At 33.9% G+C, this 20,272-nt stretch overlaps 1 protein-coding gene across 1 annotated transcript in view; it reads right to left on the bottom strand.

The window, feature by feature from the left end:
• Positions 1 to 20,272, bottom strand: part of DZIP3 (DAZ interacting zinc finger protein 3) — a gene marked incomplete at its 5' end in the record, with an annotated part of 56,511 nt that overhangs the window by 17,028 nt on the left and 19,211 nt on the right. Inside the window, 12 exons of the mRNA XM_080919489.1 lie at positions 895 to 990; positions 2,169 to 2,325; positions 2,952 to 2,977; positions 5,589 to 5,636; positions 6,304 to 6,473; positions 7,847 to 7,879; positions 9,163 to 9,780; positions 11,365 to 11,441; positions 14,647 to 14,699; positions 15,383 to 15,475; positions 16,542 to 16,643; positions 18,056 to 18,175. Of these exons, the coding sequence (XP_080775615.1) occupies positions 895 to 990; positions 2,169 to 2,325; positions 2,952 to 2,977; positions 5,589 to 5,636; positions 6,304 to 6,473; positions 7,847 to 7,879; positions 9,163 to 9,780; positions 11,365 to 11,441; positions 14,647 to 14,699; positions 15,383 to 15,475; positions 16,542 to 16,643; positions 18,056 to 18,175 (1,593 nt within the window). The remainder of the gene's footprint in view (positions 1 to 894; positions 991 to 2,168; positions 2,326 to 2,951; positions 2,978 to 5,588; positions 5,637 to 6,303; positions 6,474 to 7,846; positions 7,880 to 9,162; positions 9,781 to 11,364; positions 11,442 to 14,646; positions 14,700 to 15,382; positions 15,476 to 16,541; positions 16,644 to 18,055; positions 18,176 to 20,272) is intronic.

Genomic DNA, 20,272 nt, shown 5'->3' with positions numbered 1-20,272 from the left:
CATGTTTCCTCATTATATTAGACCTACGTGCACACCTGTTTACATACATACATACATTACTCACCAGATTCAACATATGAGGATGAACATGCTCTTTCTTTCTTTCTGAGATTATGTGATCTCAATATTAAACATCTGAAGCCCATCCATTTTCCTGTAGACTTTTTAAACTCCTTTTCTTTAGAGCTAAATAGTATACATATATATGTATGCATAACCTCTCTCACATGTATACACAACAAAGTTTCTTTTCCCTGTCATTGAAAATACCTATTTTCCCATATATGATATCCTAATTATTGTCCAAATTCTCCTCCCTCTACTCCTCTGAGTTCCTACCCATACCTCCTCCCATCTTGATCATCTCCCTTCCTGTCTCTCAGTGGGAAACAGGCTTCTAAGGGATAATAATGAAATATAATACAATAACAACTAACTCATTAGAGTTAAACGGAATGCTTCCCAAATTTGTATGTCATCCTTGCTCAGGAGCCAGGCCAATCTCCTCGGTATCATTCCAATTTTAGTATACATGCCACCAAAGCAAGTACCACACCAAACTTCCATTATTCATTCATTCGTCCACCAACAGACAACAAGGTTGATTCCAATTCTTTGCTATAGTGAATAAAGTATCAAGAAACATAGTGGATGCAGCTCTCTCTATGGTAGAGTATGGAGTCCTCTGGGCATATGCTCAGGAATGAGAAAGATGGGGCATACAGTGGTTCTGGTTTTAGCTCTGTAAGAAATCTCCACACTCATTTCCACAATGGCTGCATTAATTTGAACCCCAGAAAAAATAAATAAAGGTCAGTTTCATTGAATTTTTAAAGACAATGTACCTCCGAATTCAACATTTGAAATATTTGTTCTCTCAGACAAAGTACTCACTTCACATTCATACTGCAACTTGTAAAGCTGATGTTGATGAGCAAGCCTTTCCTTTTCAGTTTCTTTGAAGTCTGTACTTTCCTTTCCAGATGAGCCCTTAAGCAAATGTAATAAGAGTATTTATTCCTCTAAAGACACTTACATGTTCTATTTACATGTTTTTTTATTGTTGTATATAACATTGCCATCTATAATAACTCCTATTTAGGCTTTAATTCCCTAACAGTACACATTAAGTGGCCCAACTGTTATAAGTTGCTGCTACTGCTGAGTGACACTCATGCTTGTCACGTGCATTTTTGGTAATGATTTTAGGTGTATAGAAATCAAAGAGGTACTTGTTATTCACATCTTATGGCACTAAAACGGGGAACTAACTGGTCTATGTTACAAATAGTAAATGCAAGAGTCTGAATTCTAACTCAGGCAGTCCCAACTGTCTGTCCTTAGTTACAGCATTGCACCAGCTTATTCAATGTTCCATTTCTCTACTATATTATCAACGGAATACTAACAGGGAGCACAATATATAGCATATTTTACTTTGTAGACAGTTCAATAGTCTTTACATCAGTGATTACACATTTTTCTGCAAATTTGTGACAATTTAATTCTCATTTTGAATTCTGGGTTACTGACTAACATTAATGGCTGGAATTTAAAGTGTAAAAGTCAAAGCTATGTCAATTCAGTTAAAATATACATATTTCAATAGTAGCTGATTGTGATGCATTCGTATTTTATACCATATCGCAGCTCACCTAACTTCAAACATGTTATATGTGTGTGTTTAAATCCTTCACCAACTCTGTACAAACTGTTCTTTTGAGGAGTAATATTCTTGTATTTATAGGTATATCACTTCAAGCAGTGGACATTACCAGAAAAAGATCTAAAAAAACTGCAATACATTAGAGCATTTTTGAAAATATTGAGGTTCCGACCACATAAATAGAAACAAGTGAGAGTAGTTTTGAATATTTAACATCTTTTTAATGACATATCATTTAGTTGGATTTATGCTAGTTCTGGTGTGTCGCCATCTCCCCTCTCTGCTCTTCACTTTCTTCAGAAACCTTTTACAAGAGGTGCACTTAAGTGTGAAGATTGTAGTCCCAATTCTATTTAATCCCCATTATCTTGTTTGTTGTTGCTTTTTTAATCACAGCAGCATAAACTCTTAGGCTTTTGGAAATGGCACAGTACTGTAAGGAAGTGGAGAAAACAAAGTTAGGAACTAATGAAGGTGGGGCTAAGCCCTGTCCAGTGCTCACCTGCTCCACCATGTCCAGAATATGCAGCTCGTCCAGGCTACAGAACTTGTCCTCGGCTGCGGAGTCCTCCTGTGCATCACTGGTGTCCGTTCTCACGTATGTGTTCACGTCTACTTGTTCTGTCTCCAGCTGGTCGTCCTTTTCTGCCATATACGAGCTAGAGCAGGAACACAGTAATGTGGTCCAGTGACTCTCACACAGGCTGTCGTTTCTCAAAGTAGCATTATTCTGCCTCACGACACCCCCCACTAGAAGGTTCGTGGTCAAAGTCTGGACAGTGCTAACACTGCTCTTTTCTTTAGAACATTAACAATGAATATCAATACATATGACACAGAAATCATTCAAGGTCACTTAATTGTGTATGGCAGTGTTTTCAAGAATTATGAAATCAAACGGTGTACTTTTCAAGTTATAGCTAAAGTTTCCAAGTGTTCCAAAAACATTAATATTATATTATCATCACACTTCATTACTTATTCCAACCAAATAAATATATTCAGGAGGTAATAATGATCTGCTCTTTGAAATTGAGCTGTAGTCTACATGGATACCTGTAACTATTTTAGTAGCATTTAAGGCAGTCTCTGAGTGAAGGGGTTAATGTTAGATGACGACCGAAGAGCCTTAATGAAAGCAATCGTAAGATACTCTTTCTCCACAGTTAATAGTAATGATCTGACCAACAGAAATATCAATATCAAGACAGAAAACTATTTTTCTCCTAGAAGTTTCTCCAAAGAAATCTAAATTTTAAGAAAAACTTAAAATTTCCATACTTACACTTGCTCATCTTCTGAGTCCTTATCCTGAAAAGCAGCATCACAAGAGTCACACGATCAGTATCAACACCCTCAGCTCAATACAAAATTGTTTTTTAAATTCCTATTTATTGTTTCCCCTTTAAAATAGTGTTTTTACCTCATTAAATCTGTTTTATAATTCTGAAAAATCACGGATTGAGATAACAGAAATGAACACTAGACTTCAGTCTGTACGTGTTAGGAAACCTGGGGACAGAATGTCTGTAATATCCGTTATTTCTACACTAAAGGGAGTTTTGAAAACTACAAAAGAACAAAAAAAAAAAAAAAAAAAAAAAAAAAAAAAATCAACCTGATATTTGAAGACCAGACACAGATAAGATCACAACTGGAAATAATTAAAAATATCCTTATATTTTCCGTTTACTAAAATCAACCAGAGCAGCAACATATCAAACAGAACCCATTTAAATGACACTTAATCTTCATTAATACAACCTAAATTAGAAATATTAATAAGTAGGAGTATTGACTTCTACTATGTCTGATTCTGAGAGTCTTTTACAGGTATTAGGTTGTACATACAAATTTGTTTTCTCTTCTTTTTAGAAACAATTTGCTTTAAATTTAGGAATATTGATTGGCACTTTGGTTCTAGTATAACTGAACACATACGCTGCACACTTGCTAGGAAAAGACGGTTCATACTGAATATACCTAGTACCAAGCTCTTCCCATTCAAACTTTCCATCAGTGCACTTAATGAATCTCTTAATATGAATCTCTGCAGTTTCTCTCATGTACAGAGGCCACCCAGTTCAAATGGTTGAATCCATTTCCTGTCAAGTTTCTTTTTTCTTATAGCTTCATTATAAAAAGAATTCTAACTCTGGGTGGCAGATATAAGAAACAAATTAATCATCAGTGGAACTGTCCAGTTCTCAGAGAGCTTGTCATCACTTTGCATAACACATGCCCATTTCCATGTGCTAACCATTTTCATGAGAATTCTTTTTTTTAAATGCAATCGTTATTTTTTATTGGACACTTTCTTTACTTACATTTCAAATGTTATCCTCTTCCTGGATTCCCCTCTTCCATCTCTCCTCCCCCTGCCTCTATGAGAGTGTTCACCCACTCTCCCACTGCCTCCCACCTCCCACCTTGGCATTACCCTACACTGTCTTCATGGAGACAAGGACCTCTCCTCTCCTTGATGCCTGATAAGGCCATCCTCTGCTACATATGTGGCTGGAACCATGGGTCCCTCCATGTGTGCTCTTTAGTAGGTGGTTTAGTCTCTGAGAACTCTGGGGGTTCTGGTTAATTGATATTGTTGTTCTTCCTGTGGGGTTGCAAACCCCTTCAGCTCCTTCAGTCCTTTCTCTAACTCCTGCATTGAGGACCCTGTTCTCAGTCCAATGGTTTATTGAGAGCATCCGCCTCTGTATTCATCAGGCTCTGGCAGAGGCTCTCAGGAGAAAACTATATCAGGCACCTGTCAGCATGCACTTCTTGGCATCTGCAATATTGTCGTCACTAGAGAACTAGTCTGACGGCAAGTCATGGCTTGCTGTAGACTATCAAAGACTATTTGCACTTAAAAGAACAGTGAACACACAAACAAAAAAATACCTATAATAAAAACTTTCTGGTTTTTAGCATTTATAAACTATTTAAAACTTAATAAACCTAAAATAAAACAAATTTGTTTTCTAATATCTAAATGTCATCATAATAAAATGATCATTTTCAAAAACTACCTTAATTTCTTTAATAAAACTCAACCGCAAAAAAAATGTTTAAGAACCATTCATCAAATATATGCTAGCTTTTGGGGTATAAGTTTGGAACTTAACATTGTCTTATAGAATACGTTACAAATGAATGCTGCTCTACCACCTTACTAAAGAGAAACTAGTAATAAAAATACTCATACTTTTATTTAACTTTCAAAACTATTGAGAAATGTTATAGTATAACAATGCCACTAATATTTTAATAGCAGAGTAAAATATAAATTATTTTATTCTTAATCTTAATACTTTACAAATTAATTATATTAGTTATTTAAATGTTTATATATGTTCTAGTGACTAGTAGCAAATCAGAAGGGCCGTAGTTAGAGAAACTACAGTATTGGTACACTCTAAATTAGAAAGCCTACAATTTTTAACCAGAAAATTTACACTGAATAAATATGAGCAACATACTCCATTAAAAACATCCCCATTTTTCCTCATAGCTCTCTAAGCAAATGAGGAAAGTTTTGATAAAACTGACCCATAGAGTGACCTTTTTTTTTTTTTTTTTTGCAGATGACAGAAGTGTGAGGAATGGGCACTGTAAGATTTCTTAAGGGCTTGACAAAAACACTTTGGAACAGAGTAGGAATGTGAGATGAAAAGAAAGTTCTGGAAATCGAAAGGCATTTTTAAAAGTGGGAGTGAAATGCAGAAATTAATGAAATTATGAAGTGACTAATTCAAGATTGTTCAATATATAAATAGAGATGTTTTTATAAATACACATTCTAGAATATTTTGAGTAACTTGTATGTTCATGTGAACAAATTTAAGTTTTAACTGTGACTATGCAGTAAGCTCAGGTATTCATGATCAGACATCCCTGTTGCAATGCCAGTACAGAGCCTTACCTTTTTATTACTCTTAGTTCTTTTCTTTTTCTTTGTTTTACTTTTGACCTAGAAGATAAAATAAGGCACTTGTTTAATGTGCTATTCAAACCATACAATAGATTTTATGCAATGTTTCATCTAACTACTAATATCTTTGTTTTTAATAATTATTTCTCTAGATTTGTATGTATTTTTTTTACATTTTATAGGAAAATATATTTAATGTAACATCAATCTTCCACCTTGAGAAAGAACATAAAAAAGGACACATACAAAAACCAAAACCAAACCAAAAATGAGAAATGTATTTTTTAAAGAACAGCAATATATTTATACCTGTAATGTACAAGTTTTTGCCTGTGTAAATTAGTATCTGTGTGGTCGCTAGTTACCTGCTTATTAACTTTACTTCCACGATAGAGAAACTGAAATATTCCACTATTCTTAGTTTTTATCTCTTCTACTTGTCCTATATCCTCTCAGTTTCCCTCCAAAATGTATTTCCATTGGTTTGGACTAAAACAATATTCTCAAAAAGCTAACACAGTACTTGACTTTTGACAAAATAATTACTGTAGAGGAAGCTATCTATGGTAAGGAGGAGACATGTTGTGGAAAGAGTCACTTCACTGCAGACTGTGTGAACATTACTGCCTCCAGTGCTTGAGTGTTGTGTATTCTACAGCGGGAAGTGAAGGATAAACTCTTCATAGTTAGATATTAAAGCTTATACCTCCTGAAGATCTTTAACAGATTCTGTTGATGATTCACTAGGTATCGAGGCCACATCTTTAATTATTTCTGCTAACTGTATTTCAGTGTTTGATTTCACATCTATATTGTATTCCATCACAGGTGGACTCAATTCTTCTTCCTCATTCTGTAAATCTTCTACATCTATACCTAAGTAATACAAAGAAAAGTTCATAAGTTAGTTGCAAAGTTTTAAAAAGTTTAGCCTTTTATTATAATTATAAAAATATTAGCTAGGCAAGCAACACAGTGCTGTGGGTAAAGGCTTTTGCCTTCAGACCTAATGATCTGAGCCTGATTCCCAGAATCTACATGGTCGAGGGAGGGAACCAACTCCAGCAAATTGTCCTCTAACGTGTAAACTTGAACTAAATGGTAAGAATACACAAACTCTTCCCATTGCCATAAGAAAACTGCAATTCCTACTTACCCACAAATCACAGCCACCAATGAGCCTGGAACCAATTACTATAAACCACAATGATATAATACCTCATTGATATTTATATAGATTCCGCGTCTTAGGTACTTTAGAATGTAAGTATAATCTAAATACTAAGGTATTAAATTCTGCTGTTGACCTTATTAGAAGTACAACTAACATTATTTTATAGAAGAAAACTATGAAAAAATAAAGCAAGGAAAATTTAGATCATTTTGCCTTCCCTTTTTATAGAGTTAGTAACTGCACCATATCATATGGTTTTCTTTGAATCTTTGCTCTTTTTCATCATCACAAAGACTAAGTCTTAACATTTTCACAGATGACCCAACATTTAACCTTAAGCAAACCCATGGCACTGTTTTTTAGAAAATAATTTTAGAATGTACACTATATTTTTAATTTGCACTTATTTGTTTAAGATTTGTGCGTGTGCCCATGGAGGATTCTGTTGGAGCCAGCTGTATAGGTGGTTGTGAATAGCCTGACTGAAGTGGGGTTTTCTGCAAGAACAGCAAGTGCTCTTATCCAGTGAGCAGTCTGGTCAGCTCCCAAACTCTGTTTGGAGCCTCCCAATGGAAATTTCCAAACCAGGCAGGGCATCATATTTTGCAGTCACAGATATCTAGATACTTGAAAGGCTAATACTGGAAAGTTATTTGAACATATTTTGGGCAACATTGTTTATAAAAACAACAACAACCAAAACAAACACCAAAACAGGTTTGAAAAAAAAGAGGATCAGAAAAATAGCTTTTCACCAGAGTCCCTTGAATACAGAGCTATAGACCATGGGTTTTGAGTACAATAAAGCTACAAAAAACAGCACAGATAAGCAAGTAGAGCAAACAAACTCCATTTTTGCCTGTTGAAGTCCTAAGTGTGAAAGTGTGGAACACCACCTTCGGTAAGCACTAAAGTCTAAGGAAGGCATATACTAGGTTCAGCTGCCCAACAGTAAGCTTTTCGTTAATGTATAGCTTATGATATAGTTATCTAAACACATGTCGACAATATATTTATGTCTTCAAGATTCTGAGTTAAAACTCCACCTATGAATTTTGAGTTTAAATAAACTTACGCTGAGTGCCTGTTATTGATTGTAGAGTAATTCCTATGGCAAACAGAAACGAAATAATTAGAAATGTAATTGCAAACCTAATGATCAAATATCTGATCAGAACTAAGAGAGCTAGAAAACCTTTACAGAGCATTAATCTATTCCATAATTCTCTAAAAAAGAACAAGCACTACTCACTAATGCAGTTTAGATAATATATAATCTAGTCTATCATGTAATAGCTGTAAACCCAGAGAGCATCAACAAACACTTTATATTTTTAAGGAAAATAGTTCCTTCATTTTCCTATTCCCTGTTCCCAAATGCCCCTGCATTCTTCTTGAAATTACCTTTTTCTTTAGTTACAGTCACATATGCATATATGTAAACAAACCCGTTTCACCCATTTAGTGTTACTAGTATAAGATTTCCGAGTTGATAACTTCGCACTGGATACCCAAGTAGGGAACTTATTTCTGAGGACACCATTTCTCTCACTCTAGCCATTTCCCAGGCATGTATAGTTCTTCTAATCTAGAAGCAGGGATCCATGAGATTTTTCCTTTGCCTGTCATCGTGTCTATATTAGCGAAGGTCTTCTTCAGTTCTTGATTAAGTAGTTATATTGTTAGTGAAGCTTCTCAGCCATTTCTATAAAACACACTCTCCCAGCAGTTTTCCTGGTCCTCTGGCACTTATAATCTTTCTATTCCCAGTTCTGGAATGTCCCTTGAGCTTTAGGTGCAGGAGCTGTGTTGTAGATGTATCAGTTGAGGCTGTACACCCATTATCACTTCAATAAGAACTTTAGGCTGAATAGCAATTCTTATTTAATATCAGTCTAAGACTACAAAGAAATATTCTAAGACTATGAAGGAAGTGTATAAAGTGGACAGCAAGTTTCCACTAAAGGTTTGAGTCTTTCATGCTATCGAGATTACCCTGATCACAACTCCATTCCCTGTCCTTGTCTGTCCATCTACTGAGCATCTGCAATATGTAGCAGGCTGTATTGGACCCTACAGATTAAACAGTAAAGTCTAAAAAGAAAAAAAACCTTCATGTAGACATAGTGGCAATACTGGATGCTATGGGACCTGTAAGTGAAAACTGAAAATTTAATGATTAAGAAAAGAGATAAAAAGGTAAGCGTACTGTTTAAGGCTTCCAAATTATACCTCAAAAATTCCTTTCTGATATCTAACATCATAAAATTTAATGTCTTACTGAAAAAAAAAAAAGAATCTAAAACCCTAACTACGAAAACAAAGAATCCCTAAACACAGAACAGACACTCAAAAATGGTTTGCTAGCTAATGTAAGTAATTATTTAGTACCTTGTTGATAGCAGGATAACATCCTCTGGATGATTTCTGGTACTGGTATGCCTAGATAAATGGACAGCTGATGATAATCAAGGGAGATATTCTCAATGGGATTCTCCTTGACTTTGTCAATATCATCTTGTTTCATCCCAAGGCGCAGAAGAATATCAGAAACTTTTTTCCAAATTGAATTGAACTGTAACTCAGTGAGACCATTCATCAGAATCTCACTGAGAAGGAGATCTCTGTACTTGCAGAGTCTCAGAATGTCTGCAGACTTAGAGAGATCAGAAGACGGTGGTTCCATATCCCAGCCTTTCCTGGGTGCAGGGAATACATTCAGATGTTTAATGAGTGCTAATAGGAGGCATAAGTCAAACTGTTTGGACTGTGGTAGCTCCTTGTTTGGGGGATAAAGCAGATGCCATGATCCACCCAAAGGGTGATTGGTCCAAAGATGATTGTAGTAGGGTTCCAGCACACTCTTGTGTATAAGCAGTTCTTTTTTCAAAAGAGTGGGTGGCATAGCCTCATCAAATATTTGCCGGACAATGTCAGTACCAGAAATAATGATTATATGAAGCAGATGATAGAAATAATTATAATCAAGTTTGAAGATAGGCACTTCATCTGAAAATGAATTTGGAGAAGTCAAAAAATCCACATTAGCGTTCTTTTTCTATGTGGTCTCTCACATTGCACCCTACGTTCCTATAGGCAGGAACTGTTTCAAAGAATGAAATGCAGAATTTTATCATGGTCAGTGCTCAATAAGCATTCTGTTGTCTAGCTATCAAAAACTCTAGACAAAAAAGGCATGCTCCTGAGCTGAAGGAACTATAGATTCTCCTAGCCTAGAAGGCTTTCAACCATCTGTGATGTAAGTAAATTAACATTGGCAACATAATAGCAAAGTAGTTCTAGAAATCCTGGAATTCGCCAGAAAGAGCAATCTTTTAGGTTTAATTATAATTTACATAAATAATTTTATTTATAGTTTCCACAAAAATCAGTCCACACAAAACTTTGTGTGTGAAAAGTGGTGCATGCACAGTCTAGCACTCACTGTCACTGCTGTCTGAGTGGGCAACAGCTAAGCTTTAAGGGTTATTTCACGTTAAAGTACGTATCGCTACTGTCTATCATATTAGATGGTTCACATATATACAGCTTATGTAGTTACCTAAGGAGCTGTGGTTACTCTCAAAGCACAGTCCGCAGACTAGAAATACTGGCACCTACCTGAGGCTCTGAGCCCTGCGGAAATTTGAGTATCATTGTAAACCTAGCCATTGTGTGGACATCTGCAATTTGTTTATTTAATATTTTCTAATCATCAGATGATAGAATTTAAGAAGCATTTAACTAATAGATCAAATAATTACATTGGCATTTTAACAATGAAATGGAATGAGGCAGCAGACTAAATTAGTAGTACATCATGAGGAAATCAGGCTGAAATTAGTGGGAAGTCAGTCTATGATAGGATTTAGTTCTTGACTGAGTAGTAAATGATATGTTTATTCTAAAAAATAACTATTATTTTATCCATTATGGTTTCTCTCTTTAAAAGACTTTTAAATTAATAACTTTGCTTAATATAATTGATATACACTGTGCAAACACAATTTAATAGTACATGTCTCATAGGGGCTTCTCTAAACTGTCAAATATAGAGCAGGCTAGCATTAGGTCATCCAGCCTCCCTACTAAAAAGGGTTGACCAAATTTGTCTCCCATGAAACCAGGAGCCTTATATGGTCTTAGTGCTGAACAGACTACGTCCTTGGCCACTCCTAAAGAGCTGCCATGTGTATTTAGACTGCTAGGCTACAGGCTCCAAAATGTTCATCCCTTGCCTTTTAGATGCTTACACACTTGCTCTCTCTGGGGACAATGTAACAGGAGGAGGACTGGATAAAAAGTCTCCTGAGGAAAATCCTGCTGTATACTCACAAGCATGTTCCAGAGTTAGAATGTCTCTCCAGTGCCAAAATAATATGAGAGCCATACACTTGCTGATATATATATTTGTCTGTGATGCATCACATTTTTTTTTCTAGTATGCATCAAGTCCTACCCGGTGATATAATCCTGAAGCTTGTAAACAGTAATCACAAATAACCACACAACTGATAACAGAATAATACCTCAGAGTCAGTAAAAACATAGTTAATAATGTTTTTAGTAGTAGTCATAAAAATAAAATAATACCTTTTGTGTTTGGTTTCAAATTGAATTTTGGTCTAATATCAGTGTCAGTTAATTCCAGAGACATCAAATTCTTGTAACTGCAAGTGGAAAAAAAAAGTTATACTGAAAAGTACCACAGTTACTCCAAAATTTTAGAATAAGCAACATTGTAGATTTTGTTAACTGAGAAATAATCTGAAAGTAACAGAAAAGACACTTTGAATAAAAACAAAAATCACAACCAATGACATCTCTGCACTGAGATTGTTCCTATAAATCAAAAGTGCAGAGTCCTGACAAATTCACAAAGAATTTTATGAGACAAAAACTGTGTTATCTGAAAAGAGGAAAATAAAAGAATTAGCATTGTAGAGACAAATAATATCAAATAAATCTTTCTTGTCCTATTATGATCACAAAACTAAGCACAATATTTAAAGGTAACTCATCTTACTCAATTTCTAGAGACGTTTAAAAAATAATGAATAAGTTCTTACAAAACTATCAGCATACAGAATTAGAATGAATGGCAGGGAAGAAGCACAAACACTATTTAAAAGGTGTTACCAATAAGTGAAAACTCTGTATCACTGCTTTGAAATTAACTTTGTACCACAAAAACCAAAAGCCAAACAGACCCAAAAAACCTCAAAAACAAACAAGAACTCCAAACACTAATACTAAAAACTAAGTATCAAGGTAGCTACTGTTTGTTGATTAGAGAGCTTAACCTAGGTGTCAGTATGTGGGAAAAATTTAAAGCTCAAAAAATATGAATTATTAGTAAAAACTGAGTAAAAGAAATTATACAAAACTGCTGGTAAGAATTGTAAATTGGTAAAACTATGTATAGAAGCATTATCAGTATCTAATAATGTGAAAATATATTTTAAAAGGCATAAAAATTAACTCTAAGTAACATTTATATTCATATATATTATACATATTCATATTTACCACCATTGTTATAGTTTAAAATTATAAATAATACAAGTATCTATGTGAATGTTGCAATAAAACAGAATGACAGCATGAAAATAACACAGATGAGTGGCTCAATACACTCATTGTTTAGGAATGAACAAATGTGTCTGTATGTACAAGGTTCTGCACAGAAAACAAACTGTATTATAAGCAAAAATTATACAATTTTGAAAATAGATTATAATGAGTTACTAATGTATATTAGAAATTCTAGACCAATCATGTCACTAAATAGCATAAAACTAACAGGAAAGCAGTATACAGAGATGGCTCAGCAGTTAAGAGCCCTTGTTGCTCTTGCAGAAGACCCCAATTTAGTGTCCAGCACCCACATGGTGGCTCACAATTGTCTGTAACTAAATTTTAGCAGATATGGCACCTCTTCTGACTTTCACAAGCCCCTGGTCATACATATATATTCAGGCACAAAAATATAATAAGACACACAAATAAAAACAAGGAGAAGATGGAAAAAAAGATGGTAGATTCAAATCACCATCTAAATAACTGCAGAATATTATACATGTAACATATATGGAATAAAATTAACATAAAAATGCAAAGATTAATGAATTAGAAGAGCATAATCTATGTTATCCACAAAAATAAAAATAACTTTCAATGATATATACAAGTTGAAATGAATGGATATAAAAATAAGTGGAAATGTTAATACCAGACAATGAGACTCAATTTAGGACTGTAAGGAATGATGAGGATTTTATATACAGAGCTGCATAAATGATGTGCTTTTAACATCTAGTAAAACAATTTAATTAAAGAAATTTTAATAAGGATCAGATAGCAAACTTTTTTAAAATAAAGAAAATCAAGAAAATATACCATGCTCTTATGTTTCAGGCAATATTTTATATAATGTGCACAAACTAAAAAGCAAGACAAAAGTCTTGCCCTCAATTATCAAATGCTCATCTTCTAGTAAGTATAATAAACATCAAATATTTTGAGGGGCATAAAAGGAATTCTGAGATCACCCCCCAGCACTCATTAACTAGGTAAAAGCAAATAGTAGCAGTGCTAGCTCTAGAGTAGGAAACCCCAGATTACTTAAGGTGACACACCCAAGAAGCTAAAAGCTCATCACATGCAGTCAAACAAGAATGATCGTAGAAGACATGGTAAGGTCAACAAGACCGAAGGCTGTTATGTTAAGAGCAATGTGAAGTCTCTAAACTACTGTCAAACACAGAAATCATTTATTTGCATTCTTATCACTAAAAAGCCTTAGTGAAAGTTAAAAGAAAGAAGAGGTTTTAGAAAAAAAAGCAAAGATGAAGACAGACTTGTTAAAGAGCTGTTTTCAGATGGCCATATTATGGAAAGCATCCTACAGATTCAATGTAATATCTAAAAAAATCTCTTTAATAGTCTTTACAGAACTTGAGAAAAGAATCATAAAATTCACATAGAAATAAAGACCTCAAAATAGACAAAACAATTCTAAATAGAACAAAGAATGTTGGGGATTTAGCAATACCTGGTTTCTAATTATATTAAATAGTCAAAGAAAAAAACAACATGGTACTGACAAAACAAACATATAGATTAATGAAATACAGCAGAGAAGCCACAAATAAACCTTAGTAGCTATACTCACTGGATTAATGGCAAATATTCAAAAATATATGCTAATGAAAAACCAGGTTCATAAACACAACTATCTCCAGCTCAAGGGGATCCAACACCTGTTCTGAACTCTGGACAAATGCGCTCAGATATGTAAACACCTACACAGACAATAACATATACATATGATTTAAAACAAAACAATTAATTTTTTTAAAATGGCAAACTGGACACCTTTAAGAATGAAACTAGATCTGTATCTGTCACCCTACACCAAAAACATCAATTTAATAAGATCACATGTGTGTGTGTGCACATGTGTGCTTCTAATTTCAATAGCAATAATCTGAGCCGCTATAAATGTCTTGCTTAACATATACATCAGTACTATTCAGCAACATGCTTTTCTCAATTAAGATAAGCTTTGAGGTCTACATAGCTCTGAAAAATGAAGTTTTTATATTATAATAATAAACTTGTTATTTTAGGAGAATATGTATTAATTTTATAGTTAATGGTAACCATATGCTATCCCTATTTGTTTTAAAATGTAAATATCCATAGTAAAAGGACTAGAAGGGGAGCAAATGAGAACTCGGTGTGGCATTTTTTTAAGCAGATGCTCTAAAGTTGAGAGAACACAAAAGCAGCAACTCAAACACGCTGAATATGTGTGAGCAGCACACTGATGCTCAGAAGAGGGAATGAACAGAATGTTTATTACAGGCTTACCTTGCTCCTAAGTTCTCAATGGTTATATATTCATCCTTTCTCACCACTTCAAACTGCAAGTGATAGAGACAAAAAAGCCCTAAAATAGCTCAAAATTCTTTAAGTTCTTAGCTTCCACATTTACAAAAAGATAATTAAAATAAAATCAGAGTTTAAAACAAATGACACAATTAAAATCTAAGCAACATAAAACGCCACTCAAATAACAAATTATAATATAAAGCATTTATTTTACATCATTCATATGATTGAATGCCAATGTGAAAATATAAAAGTGTAAGTCAATAAACAGTATGATAAATAATAAAAATAGGAATCATTTAGTTTTAATTTTATTTGATGTACCTTAAACTAAAAATTCTAGATAGTCTATTACTTAAAAGCAAAATGAATACTGTTTTACTTAACGTACTTATTTAGCGTTTATTTATGATATGCAACATTAAACAGATATCGGGAAGTTATCTATGAAATAAATAGGTTCAGGGTCTGGAGATGCAGCTCAGCAGTAGGGTGCACTCTGAGCTGCACAAGACCCTTCCTTGACTTAACTCCCAGGTCCACCAAAAGAGAGAGGAAAAAAAAAGATTCAAAATGGCTAAAGTTATTTTTAATCTAAAATGGCAGAAAAAAGTAGTTAAACTCTCACACTTTATCATTCTTGGCCTACAATACATTATTCACTGATGGTATATTTAGATTTTCAACATAGGAAGCAGGCAAGAAAAGAACTCACCAAAATTTTGACAATTCCAGGCACATCACACTGTAGCATCCTTACCATGTCACCTGCACAGCCGTCTTTCAAACATTTTTGCCCACTAAAACTCTAAAATTGTTCATAGAAGAACAATAAATATAGAAAATCAGTACCATACAAAACTGAGCCACTAAAACCATGAAGCAGATGTTGTCAAATGACAAACTGAAAGATGTGAACAACTGGTTACAGATAGGCCGCTCAGAGCATTTACTATAATGTGTGTGTATAACATACAGCTATGTGTATTTATGTTATAACACTTTAATTATATAAATGTCACATTCTTTAAGGAGCTATGTCACAACCTAAAGTGTACATGGTAACTGTTGAAAGAAACGTAAAGCAACACCTACTGACTGAGCACAGAAAGTATTGAATTTCTATAAGCTAGTTAAGGATTCCAGAGAAAAGAATAGGATAAAAACAGTAAGTGCTCTGATTCTGATCTTGGATTTCCTTTGGTTAACTTCTATTCCTTTACTTTTCTTTGAGTACTGAACAATATCAGTAGCTCCATGAACTACATAATCTAAAAAGTATTTATTACTTAAAAAGGAGTAGCAATGCTTCATGTTTTACTTTTAGATTATGACATGCCACACTCATGTCTGTTCTTTCTGGCACACATGCACACACACACACTATGAGATATGCACACTTTCCTATCGTTTAGAGCTGAGAAACACCAATCACAGTGAAGCTGTCAGTCTAATGGAATAAAGCAGACTTGATCCCAAATCTCCCACCCCATACCCAATGTTCTTTCTATGATACCATAACTGCTTAAGGGTTTTCATAATGTATAACTTGTAGAACTTAAAGTTATAAAGCAAATATGACCACAAAATCAATAATTAATAAAGAATAGGGTTCTGAATTTCACTTTAATGTTAGTGGTAATTACTCTATCATGACTATCATAACTAAGAATAATTTCATATCTGAATACCAAATTTTCTTATTTTCTGTCTTTAAAATAAAGCTTATCCTTAAACTGAGGGTTGAAAAGAAGTTAATCACCAGAGGGCTGAGAGTAAAGGGGGGGGTACTAGTGGGGGAGGGGATAGAAATGGAAGACCACAGAAACAACAGGGAAGAAGGCAGAGATGGGGTGTGACAGTACAGTCAGTACCTGATCACTTTCTCCTGGATACTTTAAGTTCTTGAATTTTTTCCAACAAATTTTGTGGAAGTAAATACAGCAACTTTTACTGCACATTAGCTGAAAAAATCCCTTGAAGAAAAAAAAAAGAAATATAGTTCAGGTAAACATAGAAATACCTTTTCTTATCTGTTAATTTATACAGTATTCTTTTTATAATTCTGTTTTACACAACATTGAAAATTTCCTAGCAAAGCCCATAAAAACCAGATGAACTTCTGATACTGCAGAATTACTAAAGTTAGAAAAATAAGATCACAAGATCAAAATTGCTCACATTCCTGTCTTTACCTTTTTTCCTCAACCACAGACTCACAACGAGAGCAATCATTTAGTTAGGAACACGAGCCCTGAGAATTAGCCACCTCTTAGTATATATGTCAATAGTCTCAATCTCTATCATTTCTCTTCATAAAGTGGAAATTATAGTCTTATAGTATTAAAGAGTACTTCATACATAAGCACTGTATCTACATCAGTCTTAGCCCCCTTCTCTTTCCCAAATTTATCTTTTACATATTACTATACATACATATGCATCTGCATGCATTATATGTATGTATTTGTGTGTGTGTGTGTGTGTATGTGTGTGTGCATGTATATGCACAGCTGTATATACAAGCTATTGGTCCTATTCAATGTTGCAAGTCTATGCTTATGCCCTGGACTGGAAAATCTAAGCTGGTGCTCTTCCTTGGAAGAACATGGTCATTCCTTTTTCAGCAGACATGGACTACAAGTAGCTCTTCATCATTTCCATTTGCACTGGCAGATGAACTGCTGTTCATTATGACAGTTGTGTTTAGGCAACCCTAAGTTAAAATTTCAAGGGTGGATTTTCCTCTTCAAGTCTAGGGGAAACCATGTAGCAGCAAGTGTTCTGGGCTTCTGGTCCTTACAAACATTCCTCTTCCTTTTCTGTAATTTTACTCAAAAGAGAACCAACCATCACAATTTTCTAACTGTATGACCAAAATCATATCTAACTATACTCTAAATTTTAACTTTAATCCCACAATTAATGTAGCTCTCACTCCTCATCAAAGCAGCTTTTCTTTGCAAGAAAGACTATTTCAGAAATTGACAACTGGTCAAAATATAAAGAATAGATTATTTTACTGTATGAATAAAATGCAAATGATCATAACTTCAGAGGCAGATAGGTTATTACAAAATCAACCTATTCTACTGATTCATAGATTATATTAGTATTGATTGTGAATAGATGTTCTCAAAGACAATCTGCTTCTTAACTATATTACTATAATAATTCAACACTGTTCTTTTTCCTTTTTCCCCAGGGCTGGGACAAAGTCCAGGAACTTACACTTACCTTGGTAGAGCGCTGCCAAAAAGCTACATACTATACCCTATGTAGTATTTTGATATAATAATAAAACAAATTTTAACGGCTTCATTTTATAAAATTTAAAAGATAACTGGATGTTAATAATGTCAATAATAAAATGATTAATAATTGTTACCTTATAGTTGGTGTTCTTTAAAATGTCAGCTTCACAAGAACGTTCACAATCAAGATAACTGCAAATGGTCTCTTTCATTATATTATTTTCAGTTGTCTTGATAAAATTATCCAGACTATCCTAGAATTTAAAAATACACATTCTTGTGAATTAGCTGTAATAAATTAAGTAACACATCCAATATTTACCTTAAGTCACATATACACAGATCCCATTATATGTGTGTATGTAAATAATAACACAATAAAATATTTTACTATTTTCAAAGAATATAAATAAAAAAGCACTAAACTGAAAAGAATGGATTCCTTATAGAGAGAACATAGGCTCATGTATATTTGAAGCTATATTTCTTTTAATAATTTTAACTCACAATGTGTGTGTGTGCGCGTGCGCACGCATGTGTATATCTTGTCTGTCTGCCTGTCTCTCTGTCTGTGTACCTTTTTATCATCTATATATCTCAATCAAATATGAAGCCAAGCAAGAGACATTGGACACAGTCCAGCAGTGGAACCATTAGAGTGCTGGACTGTGACCAAGACACAGTAGTCAGAAATATATTATGTCACGTACTGCCAGGAATACAATTTCTCATTTCAAACCAACTAAACAAAGAACATTATCTTATCTAAGTAAGATTAAGAACCCTAATAGTTTTTAGAGAGACAGTGTTGTAAGATATTAAATGGCATTACTAATTTACTAAGAGTATAAAAACCTTTATATAAAAAACTTTATATAAAAACCTTCACAGGTTATTTAATGAGCAGCAGTAATATATATGATAGATAAATTTTGCAAAAATATGACAGAAGATATAACAATAACAAAACCATTATAAAAGCAGCAATATTAGTAAAATAGTCCAATAAGAGTATAATCAATAAGCACCTAAGAAATTTAAAGTGAATACCTCTAAGAAAATGGAAAGAGTAAAATAGGTTAGATGTAAAAGGTTAAAAATTAGGATATCAGATATCTTTCAAATGAGATTAAAGGATAGAAAATAACAGTGAAAATCCTAAATGTGACAGATGTCTGGCTGACACGTATGTCTGACTCTACAGTATGCATTGCTAGTGTCCATGGAGAACAGAAGTGGACACTGGATCCCCTGGGACTGCAGTTACAGACAGTTCTGAGCTGCCATGTTGGCTCAAGGAAACGAATCTGAGTCTTCTAAGAGAAAAGTGCTCTGAACCACTGAGCCAGCTCTCCTGGATCTAGTAGAAAGTCTTAATAAAGAAAAGTTAATGTCAACCTACAATTCTGTTTTTCGACAATACATATATAAAGTTCACAAAACACATTATTCTGAGAATTGAAAGATCTCAAAAAGCAACACCAACCAAAAGAGGAAGAAAATCTAGAGTAAGTAAAATTTCAGTTCTGATATATAAACTTTTACACAAAGATAAAAGTTAGAAGAAAAAAGAGTGAGGCCAACTTAATAAAAGCCAGGCCAGATGGGGGAAGTGTGAGTGTGTGGACAGGTGGAAGTCTGTGTGAGTTTTAAGGAGATGTGATACATAAAGGAGCTCTCTGGTCCAGTATCTGTGATACTGAAATGTCACACAGGAGCACACACACTAGTACAGTTTTGTGAAGGTAAGCAGGTGTGGATCTGGGGAAGAGTGACTAAAGATTAGAAATTAGTTACAGACAATGAAGCAAAAAGTGAATTTTCAAGTCTTTAAAATTTTCAATAAATTGCTTCTACAAACTTCTATGCATAAAGTTGTACTGAAAAATTTGTATATAAGGAAAATATTTGAAAGCAAGAGAAAAAACAGTAAAAATTTTAAAAAATTGAGGATGGGTTTAAATAGTAACAAAGTTTAAAAATATAAAAATAAATTAAACTATCATTTAATAAGTATGCTGACTACTCAAGTTTTTCCACTTGGAAGTTTAGAGAATTTGTTCTTTAAGTTCTGACAATTGAGGGCTCACTGATTCTGAACTTCTATGCAATATGCCTTTGTTTTCAGGGATGTTACTAGCTTTAAAGTCAGCTAAAATGTAAATATTCAGAAAGGTTTAAAGTAAGAATGTGGGAAAAGAATTGCTCTTGGAACATCTACTAAGAGAAACATGTAGCTATTTTCACTTCAAACAATAGAACTCCTGGCTTTGAACAAAAATTGCCTGAAAAGTAACAATACTCAGAAGGTTTGGGGAAATGGAAGCTCTCATATTTTATAATGAATATAC

The sequence above is a fragment of the Micromys minutus genome, assembly GCF_963924665.1.
Source record: "Micromys minutus genome assembly, chromosome: 7".
In the NCBI taxonomy this organism is placed as follows: Eukaryota; Metazoa; Chordata; class Mammalia; order Rodentia; family Muridae; genus Micromys; species Micromys minutus.
The sequence above is the reverse complement of the archived record's forward strand: the minus strand, read 5'-3'. Positions and strand labels throughout refer to the sequence as shown.